General features: G+C 36.6%; 1 protein-coding gene across 1 annotated transcript in view; it reads right to left on the reverse strand.

Annotated features, from left to right (window-relative positions):
- Positions 1-9855, reverse strand: part of CHMP2B (charged multivesicular body protein 2B) — a 17333-nt gene extending 7478 nt beyond the window's left edge. The window contains exon 1 of the mRNA XM_083361552.1: positions 9327-9855. Within this exon, the coding sequence (XP_083217678.1) occupies positions 9327-9360 (34 nt within the window). The 5' untranslated portion in view covers positions 9361-9855. The remainder of the gene's footprint in view (positions 1-9326) is intronic.
- Positions 9856-11013: the final 1158 nt, after the last annotated feature.

Genomic DNA, 11013 nt, shown 5'->3' on the forward strand with positions numbered 1-11013 from the left:
TTTAGTACATTCAACTGAATAACAAACCAATTAATTTTTTAAAAAAGTAGTGATTTTTCTAATGCAGGAGTTGTATATATATATATGTGGGGTGTATCTGTTTAAGTTTGAAGTTGTGAATAGCAACTAGCATGCATATCATGTTTTTATGTCTTCAGATTCAAAATTTACAAGAATGTTTTACAAGATACAATTTAAATTAGTATAACAAATTTTCATACAGTAAACCTTAATCAGAATAAGACAACTCACCATAAAACAGGCAAGCACAACTTCTCTTGCATTAAGATTGGTGAAATTAAAAAAAACATATTTGGCATACACTCATATAATTATAGACATCCTTTAAAACAAAGTAAACATTAAAATTAAATTTAAAATTATATAGTGGATTCAAAGCAAGGAATAGGATTCCACTCAGTCTATCTAATCAAGGATGCTTTTTTTCTTTTTTCTTTTTAAAATGATACATTGAATTGAATAATTTATTTGGCCATGTAATTAGACGCACAAGGAATTTGTCTCCAGTGCAGCAGCTCTCATGTATACATGAAAAATTACAGAATAATGATCATCATCATCATCATCATCATCATCATCATCCTAATAAGAAGGGAAAATAAAGATAATAAGGATAAGTAATAATACTACAGCTATTACTACATGGGAAAATACACATAGACATTAGACAGCAGAGTTGAAAATTAGGTGTTCAGCAGAGTGATGGCCCGGTTCCTATATCAACTTGTTTAGTTTGCAATACCCTGTAGCGCCATCCTGTGGGGAGGAGTTGAAGGTGTTTATGTCCAGGATGTAAGGAGTCAGCAGATATCTTTTCAGCCTCCTTATTCTGTTGTTGCTCAAGTACAACATAATTACGTATATAAATAACCCCAATGAAATATTAACTATTTATATTTGCTATAATTGGCTAATGTCTGTAAACAAATAATTTTTTTCACTAGAATAGTCAGACTATGTCGCAATAGATTAAATAATAATTTAGATAAGAATAGTATTTCAGCAACAGGAAGACTAATTTTAGAATTATAGATACAGTCCATCTTCCTTTTCATAAGCTTGGGGGAAGGAGGTTCTCAATTTTTACAATTTTTATATATCATAACCGAGGTCACAACATATATACATCCATCTCTCTGCATCTGGAAATGGGTAATACCATCTGACTTGAAAGACACAGTGGTGTCTGCTCTCTTGAACAGGATTTTCCTAGACCCAGCTATGTAAAATAACTATCATAGCTGGGGTGGCACAGTGGTTAGAATGCAGTACTACAGGCTAACTCACTCTCACTCCAGGAGTTCGATTCTGACCTATCCTTCTGGGGTCGGTAAAATGAGGACCCAGATTGTTGGGGGCAATATGTAAATTCTGTAAATTGCTTAGAGCGGGCTGTAAAGCACTATGAAGCAGTATATAAATCTAAGCGCTATTGCCATACAGTTTTAGTTATGAGTAAGACAGTTGAAAGGATAGTGATCTTCACATATAAAGCACCCTAAAGTACATGGATCATTTTTAATCAGGTTCAGGCTTGGGCATGGGTAGAAATAGCGCTGGTCATACTGGTGGATTTGAAACTGGTTCTCAAGGTAGCAAATACGTCACTTCTGGTGCTCTTAGGCGTCCCAGCAGGATCTAGTAACTGGGCTACCTGAAGGCTCAAGCTCAACCCAGGCAAGATAGCATGCCTATTGATTCTAAAACCTACGAATTCTGGTATGTAGATAATTTTAATGGGGTTGTAATCTCCCTGAAAGAGAAGGTCTGGGGCTCCTCTGGGACCCATGGCTCCTACTGGAAAAATAGGTGAAATCTGTGACCAAACCATTTTTCACTGGGAAAACCTGAGCTGAAGATGATGTCGTTGTCACCTGGAATACTTCAATTTGTATTACATGGGCCTGCCCTTGCAAACCACACAGAAATTTAAACTGGTGCAAAATTTAACTGCCCATGTGTTGCCATGCAACATTGCTGCTACAAAAACTACATTGCTTACTATTTGGCTCTGGAGTACAATTAAACTTATTGTCACCATCATCATCCTATATGACTTAGGATCAGTGTATCCCATTGTAAGACTAGGTGAGAGATTATGGAAAAGCTGAAAAAGAAGCATCTAGATATTTGTCTTAGAATAGGAAACAGTCCAAATGCTAAGATGGAAAAAAACACTCACTTCTGCTTCTTTTTTACATAATGCATCCAAAATTTGGTACCATGAATCGTATGGGATTGAAATTTAACAAATTTGTGGCTCCTGCGATGACCCTCTTTGCCTGCTTCCTACAAGGAAAGTCAATGGGGAAGCCGGAAGTTGTTCCTACTTCCACTGCTTTTTTGCTTGCGTGTGTCATTCTGTTTCTCTGTTTAGATAAGTAAAGATCTCTTCTCTCTGCAACAATGACTCAGTTGGTCACAAATTGGCTATTACTTTAATGGAATCCATATTATTCTTGCTTCTTTGGTTATTGCCAATTACTTGGGGCTTGGTGGTCTATTATGCCCACTAACTAAGATGAATAGGAAATACCTGGTGAAGTTTCCTCTTAACACAATATATAATTGGGGGGGGGGTGTCACAAAGATGGACCTGAGGTCTTTGGAATAGTCTATCCCTATTCTTATGGTATTCTGGAGAACAATGAAAACCTGTCTTTTTGTGACTAAGCTGGTAAGGTACACACACTATTATTGTCCTGTATTATAAGAGTTCCATTGTTTCATTATAATAAGCTTTATTTTGTGCTTGATTTTGTATTTTGTCTAGAGCCTCTGAAGTGAGGCAGCTGATAAAACTTAAAAATAAAATAAAATCTTAAAAATAAATAAAAATACTTTAGGTTTTCACGTACATCATTATGAATCCATGTGGAATATCGCGGTATATTAAATAAAAAGGTAAAAAGGTAAAGGTTCCCCTGCACATGCGTGCTAGTCGTTTCCGACTCTAGGGGCCGGTGCTCATCTCCGTTTCATAGCCGAAGAGCCAGCGTTTGTCCGAGGACGTCTCCGTGGTCATGTGGCCAGCATGACTAGACGCCAAAGGCGCACGGAACGCTGTTACCTTCCCACCATAGTGGTCCCTATTTTTCTACTTGCATTTTTATGTGCTTTCGAACTGCTAGGTGGGCAGAAGCTGGGACGAGTAACAGGCGCTCACTCTGTTACGCGGCACTCGGGATTCGACCCGCCAAACTGCCGACCTTCTGATTGACAAGCTCAGCGTCCTAACCCACTGAGCCACCGCGCCCCGTTAGTATATTAAATACTATATACTAAACATAGAAATATAACTTTCTTCCCTGTTTTTATTTGCAAATTAATGAATTACATGGATTAATTTATGCTATTACAGTAATTTTACTATGTAAATAACTCGTTACTTCTAAACAGATTTGTTTTCTGAAATTAATGCAATATTAACCTAATATTTATGAAAACATTTGTCAGAATATATATATTCATTTAGAGATGCTACTGGAAACGCATTTGTAACTGTCAATTAGATGAGGTGGTATTTTATTAATTATAAACATAGAATAGGTAAGAATACTGGCAATGATTTATTTTTAAACAAAGATTTTTTTAAAAAAAACCCTACAGTGTTATCACTTGTTACACTTTGACTGAAAACTGTATCTTCTTTGACTAAAATAAAATCAAGTGACAGTCTCACAGATTAGAAGCAGAGGTTCAGCTTCTAAAGAAAATCAAGTTTTTAAATTATACAGCTGCCAGTCAATGATTACATTTATCTATTTCTTTGTAAAAAATAGTTTGTGGAGGTTTCTTTTTATCCCTAAGGCTATTTCAAAGTAACACACAATAAAACCAAAATAATTCATTTGCAGCTGTTCAAGAGACAGACAATTTCTTCCTCTTCTACAGAGAAAAGGGCAGTCTTTTTCTATTAAAAATCCCATTTCTTTTGAAAATGAAATACTTCCAAAGTAAGTTCCATCTTGGTTTCACAATCTAAGGAAAAGGACAATCAATAATGATAGGAAGTGCTCCTGCTTCCCCCAAGCTAGATTGTGAAAAATGAATAAAGTATGGATTGTAGCCACAGATTTATTTTAGGGCTTATATTAATCCTTCTTGAAATATGGTTTTCCACATCAGTAACATTTCTAAAATAGTCCAGAATAAAATTATTTCAATAATAATGTGTAAATAAATATTTCTAGCTTGCAATGATTGGACTTAGTTTTAGGAGTGATGGCATCCATCTTTCTCTCCAAGAAACTTATTTTCCAAGATACAGTAACTTCATTTATTCAATTTAGCATGGCCGTCTAACTCCGAAGATTCTAGGTCTTACAAAATTCATAAAAAGAAGTAAAACATTTAAACAATTAAAAGACAAACAGGTGGCCTGTCATAAAACAATGAGAACAAACAGGTACTACAAAATAAAGTAAGGGTTTTAAAAGCAACATATTCCAGATTGAAAACAAACATGGACAAACCTAAAACCAATCATCTTAAAACCTGCAGTTCAATTTAATTTATATTAGTCAAAGTTAAACAAGTATTACCACGCTAACTTCTGATTTTGCAAACTATAAAATCAATTAAACTCCTATTGAAAACTGACTAGGTTTAGGTTAGGAAATCATGCTGGTGGTTGGCTCTTAAATGAGGTTTTCATAGGAAGCCTTGAATTCATTAGAACAAAAGTATCCTGTTTTTGACATGATCTTAAATCTGACACAAAGTCTTTTCTATTCTATTAAAAGAAGGAGAGATGAAATCAAGATTTTATTATATTGATATATTAAAGAAACCATTGTAAACAAATTCAGATTGATAAGACAAAATTAATTAGAAACATATACCATGACAATGGGGGAAAAGGATGCCTCTCCTGGTCTTATTGGATTTCTCAGCAGCTTTTGATACCAAAACTATTAGGAACAGGAGTTGGAGGTGCTATTTCTCAATGGATGGTTTCAGTTTGATGGAGAAAGTGAGAGGTTAGCTTCTTGCCCCTTTTACCAGGGATGCCACAATAAATGGTCTTACTTCCTCTACTCTTCAACTTTTATATGAAACTACTGGGAAGTCCAGGATGTGGTACCATCAGAATGCTTTTGTTGGCTATCCAGTATGATATCCAACAAGATGCATTTCAGTGGTGAGAAAAATAAGGTCCTGAACTTACTCAGAAAAAAACCCAGATGCACATGTACAGGATACGTAGTACCTGGCTCAACAATCCCCTTGAGAGGATCTAGGTGACACATAAGCAGTGTGCTGCAGCTGCTAAAATGCCAACACAGTTCTAGGCTGTATTAACAGAAGGATAGCATTAAGACCACTGAAAGAGATAGTACTGTTCTGTATTGCACTAGTGAAGCCACATTTGGAAACTGCACCCAGTTCTGGTTACCATGATACAAAATGATGCCGAAGCTCTAGAAAGACAACAGAGAAGAGCAATGAAGATAATAAGAGGTCCCCAAGCTAAATTCTTTGATGAACAACTAAGGGAACTAAATATGTTTAGTGTAGCAAAGAAAAAGTTAGGGGAGACATGATACAGGTCTTGCAATACTTGAAGGACTATCATGGGCAAGAGGGGGTCAATTTATTCTCCAGAGCACTTGAGGGAAGGACAAAAGGCAATGGCTAGAAGCTCATCAAAGGGATATCAAAACTGGACATAAGAATCAGTGGTATAGCTTTCTTGCCAGAATTGTGGCTGTTCCACAAGAATAGACTGGACAACCATTTGACCAGGATGGTGTAAGGTCTGCTGCCTTGAGGTCCCTCTGAGGTCCCTTCCTGCTCTACGAATCTATATTCTGTTCTATGTACATTCTAAAAGTAAACTTATATATTCTGGCCAAATATACATCAAAACTGCTTCTTTCTTAATTTAGTTAGAAAATTATGTATGTTTTAAGCAAATGACTCTGGATGGCCCACAAATAAAAAACATAAGACAAACAAAAGAATGTTGTACAGTTATGGCACTTTATGAACCAAGTCACAACACACATGTCAAGTTACACTAATAATCTGGCCATAAGGTCTGGGGTTGGGGGAACTTTAAGGCCATCTGGGATGAAAGCTGTTTAAAAGCTGTGATAGAGAGGGCATCTCTCCCCTGTCTACCTAGATCAGGGGTCTTCAAACTTGGCCCTTTTATGACTTGTGGACTTCAACTCCCAGAATTCCTCAGCCAGGCACGCTGCTTGAGGAATTCTGGGAACTGTAGTCCACAAGTCATAAAAGGGCCAAGTTTGAAGACCCCTGACCTAGATAGACAGATGCTTTACCCAAGGGACTCAGAGCATATTTTTCTTGACTGATCTGATAGGATGGGAGGTGGTCCTGCAAGTAATATATTTGCAAGTGAGAAAAAAAATGACCAAAGACTAGAAGACCTCACAGGTCCCTTATAACCCTATAATACTATGATACAGAACTTTATATTACCATCTTTGGATGAAGGAGGGATACATCACATCTCAACTCCTGGAGAACAGACTGAACATGAAACTAAGATAGAATTGCTCATTGTATGTTGAGACCTGTCAACACCAGCACTATTTCTATATGGGCGAGCAATGCCAGGAAGAAGGTAAATTGTGATTTAGAGATCCTTCTGGACGTATGGATCATGCTTGACCAGGAAGAAGATGCTATGACTAGTGGGACCTTTGTGTAATTTTCATGGATGCATTTTATGACTTAACATGCCACCCAATCATACAACTGAGTACACTTCATACAGCTATCTTTAAAGTCTTAATGGAAACTGTAATCTTTCTAAAATGCAATGGCCTATATACGGTAATTACTGACTTAAACTCTGTACCTTATTTTACTTTTCACTATTTTCATTTGTTATTGATATGGTTTTGGGGAGCAAGAGTAATGATTTGTATTTTAACTGTATTGATGTTTTAATTTTGTAACATTATACCCCTGTGCAAATTTCTGAGAGCTGTTTGATTGTTGTGAAGTATAATTAAATACAAATTTAAAAATAAGAAACTTGTCTTGACAACTATTGTATCTTTTTAATTAGTTCTCATGAGAACACAGCAATTTTACTTGGTCTTCAGATTTTCTGCTTATTCATTCTGATACAGGGCTTTTTTTCTCATAGAATGCTCAGAACGGAGTTCTGGCACCTTTTTTGGATGGAACCTTGTAAGGGTTGGCAAGGCGGGTTGTATGACATGTGTGAGTTCCGGCACCTTTTTCTTTTACAAAAAAAGCACTGCTGTTATACCATTCCTACTTTTACCTTTAATATAGGGTTTGTTTTGTTATCATAACTGTTTTGCATGCCAGAAGGATGCATAATATAGGACAGCTTTATGACCTGACTCGCCTAAATTTTAATAAGCAATCACAGAAATTTATATTTCCTAGAGAACTTGGGTAGAAAATTTAAGTGTTCAGTGAACCATTTATAATATCTGTAAAGTGAAATGATAGCAAGTACATTAAAAATGGAATCTGAAAAACATTGCTTCCCCTACTTTTATTTTTACAATCACTAGCTTTCAGAAGCCACTTGAGTTTATCAGGGATAGTTTGGATTTGTCTGTCAATGTATTTTCCAGTAGACTTAAATGTACAAGTTGAAAGGTTATCTTTAACAAGAATTCATACACTGTTAAACGGATGCTAGCCTTTCACCACAATATATTTTAAAATTAATTCAATATGAAAATTGGGGAAAGTAGAAAACTTAGATTTAAATAGTCGTGGTATGTAAAAAATATTGAGCATTCAGTAAACACATTCCAAAGCTCCATCACTATTATAATTTAAGTCTCAGTTCACAATAACTATAACAACAGTTGCTTCAGTCATAATAAAATTCCCTTTTGCCCACAATAAATCTCCTGCTTCAAAGCAGTTCAAAACATTCTCCTGCAGTTACTTATTCTGTAGAGAAAGAAAAAAAAACCTCATTTGAAATGCAGAGACTTCTGCCTTTTGATCCTGTGATTGTTTGAGTTGTGATATAACTATAAATAGCTTGTCACTGTGTATGTGTGTGCATCTGTGTGTTCTCTTCGTATAAAGATATCTGGAAGAAAATGAAGATATACTTTTTTCTTTTTTCAAGAAATATATAGCAATGCTAATACAAATCATTATTTTTGGGATACTAATCTCTCTTGAGTCTTGAAAAAAGTTTTTCTAAAACTACTTTTTATGCCCATCAAATGCCAAAGTAAGGGTTTTTGTTTTGTTTTTAAAAAAACACTTTGAAACATTTTTCAGTTTTTTTTAAAAAAATACTTCTATTTAGACTATTTCTAGCAATGTTTTCAATTTGCTGTAAAAAGCAACTTTTAAGTATCTCACCATCCCTTTAAATAATCTCTTTTCCATTTGAGCAGCTTAGTTTTCTATCAAATTTACTTTAAAGTGCATAGAGCATTTATCTGAAAGGTATTACAGCTTCCTCAAATTCCTTTAGATTTAAATTAGCTTCCATATAAGAATTTTTCCCCCCAGTCTAAATGTATATTTCAAATGTACATTGATTTGTGCTTAGATTGTAAGCCGCCCTGAGTCTTCGGAGAAGGGCGGGATATAAATGGGATTAAAATAAATAAATAAATAAATAAATAAATATTTCACTTTCATTTGCTCAACAGGGTTCACACTCATAAAACAAACCCCAAAATGAAATAACCTGGTATATTATTTTTGTTTCTACTAATTCTACAAAACTATTTCAACAATATCTATATATAACAAGAGTCATTCCACTTCCACTCTACCTTTTAAACTATGCAAATGAACCCTCAAAGCCACCTACCTATTTAAATCTTACTAAAGGTCAAGCTGAAAGTGAGAAACATGTAGACCAAAGGGCAAGGAACTCAACCCAGAAAGTATCATGACTATTTAACATCCAGAATATTTTGACAATCACGGGGCTGAGCGGGAGAGGGAGGGGTAAAATGGACAGTCATTTTTTTTTTGGGGGGGGGGAGAGAGAGAGAGAGAGAGAGAGAGAACCAAAACAGAATTTCGCAAGAATCGTACAGTAATGACGATAAAAAATAAAAAACCGGGCAGTTTCGCCAGGACTCGCAGATCCAACTCGTTAAAATGCAGCTGAATTTCCTAGGAAAAGCCTGGAGACCTGTGCGTCTCTTTAACATCAGAAGTGGGCTACCTAACCGAAGGGAGAGCTCTAAGAAGGGGTACGTCTTTGAGAAATGAAGGGAACCTCTATTGCAAAAGGCGCGGCAAACCAAAAAAAATAATAACAACAACAATAATAATAATAATAAAAAAGCAGGTTTCGGCCTCACCGTCCACCGTCTTCTTCTTGAAAAGCGAAGCCATGGCGGGCGGCGTCCCAGCACCGAAACGAGTCGAGCCACCGGCCTCCTTCCTAGTTCTCAGGTGACCAGGAAGCTGCTTCAGCGCAGAGAGACGGAACGAGGAGGGAAAAAAAAAAACACGCCTCCCGCCTCCCTTACTCTGAAAAACGCCAAGGCCGCAGCGACTGGGAGCGAGCGAGCGAACGGCAGCGCTGGAGGTGGAGCTGGAGTTGGGCTAGGCTGGGAGGCGTTTCGCCTCTCGCCTGCCTTTCCCAGGGCTGCGGCTTCAGCTGCGCGCAGTTTGGCGTGATAAGAGCGCGCTGAAGCGTCAGCCGGGCGGCTGTTGGTTCCCTCCCCGAACTGTCACCTCTGAAGGGGAAGCGGCGGCAACCCGCTTCTTGTACCAGCGCAGCGCCTGTGGGGAAAGGCTACCCGCATTTGGGTAGCTCCCGAGCACCCTCATCTCTTTTAACTTCGCTCTCCGTCCTGTAGAGGAAATAAGGATCGAAAGGCACGTTCGCCTGACCGTTTTGTACAAGGGAAGAAAATGTAACACAACCTGTAAAGCCAGGCTTGTTTGCAATTTCTTCCGAAGCAATAGCTTGAAGATAGAAAACAAGCAACACCTTAAAAGATTGAGAAAAATAGCAGTGTTAGCTGGTAGATGATGGCTTCAAGAAATAGCCTTTTCCAGCTCCCATGTTTACCAGGAATTAGAAGTTAACCTATACAAAACTGTCTTTTCTTTTTTAATGTACTCTCAGGTGCTTTGGCTACATAAGAGAAGGATTGTATAATATATTTTTTTCCAGATGTTTAAATGTGGTTATTCATGGTTATGCATAGGCTTAGAAGATACTTGAAGGTAACAGTTATGCACATCTTGATTATAATGGTAATGCAGACTGCAAAATCCAAGCAACTATTCTGCCTGGTGATATGAATATTTTGTGCATTAGGTAATCTTGTATTGACTACACATTCTTGAAAGAAAAGAATTTGACAAATGGCTAGGTGGACTTTTTTTTAAAAAAAATCCTCCTGTTATACTTATAAATAGGAATACAGTTTATATGATGCTGGGAATTGCCAACTTTATTGCTAGAGGCATTAAGATTCTTGTTTATCTTTTGCCACCTTTTTTGGCAATGATTTGTGTAAATACTTCCATGAATCTATACAAACAATATAGTATTCAACAAACCAATTGATTTAAAGTGATGATACAGTCACTTAATTCATCCAAATAGATCAATTATAACCAAGGAAAAACGTTACACTTTGGGATGATATGTTACTGAAGAATCATGAAGTGAATGCCGTGATGAATTTATAAGATCACCTAATATAAATTATTGTCAAATATAAATTATCATACAGTATTTTTGAGGAAAAGAAAATAATTATTTTTAAATGACAGTATGTTCATAAATGATATATTTTGTATTTCCAAATAAATAAATATATTTTGTATTTCCTGCCTCCAGAAGTGGTGAATGCTCCAGAAGTGGTGAATGCTCCAACACTGGAAGTTTTTAAGAAGAGACTGGACAGCCATTTGTCTGAAATGGTATAGGGATTCCTGCCTTAGCAGGGGGTTGGACTAGATGACCTCCAAGGTCCCTTCCAACTTCTTCTTCTTCTTCTTCTTCTTCTTCTTCTTCTTCTTCTTCTT

Source organism: Vipera ursinii (assembly GCF_947247035.1).
Source record: "Vipera ursinii genome assembly, chromosome: 4".
Classification (NCBI taxonomy): Eukaryota; Metazoa; Chordata; class Lepidosauria; order Squamata; family Viperidae; genus Vipera; species Vipera ursinii.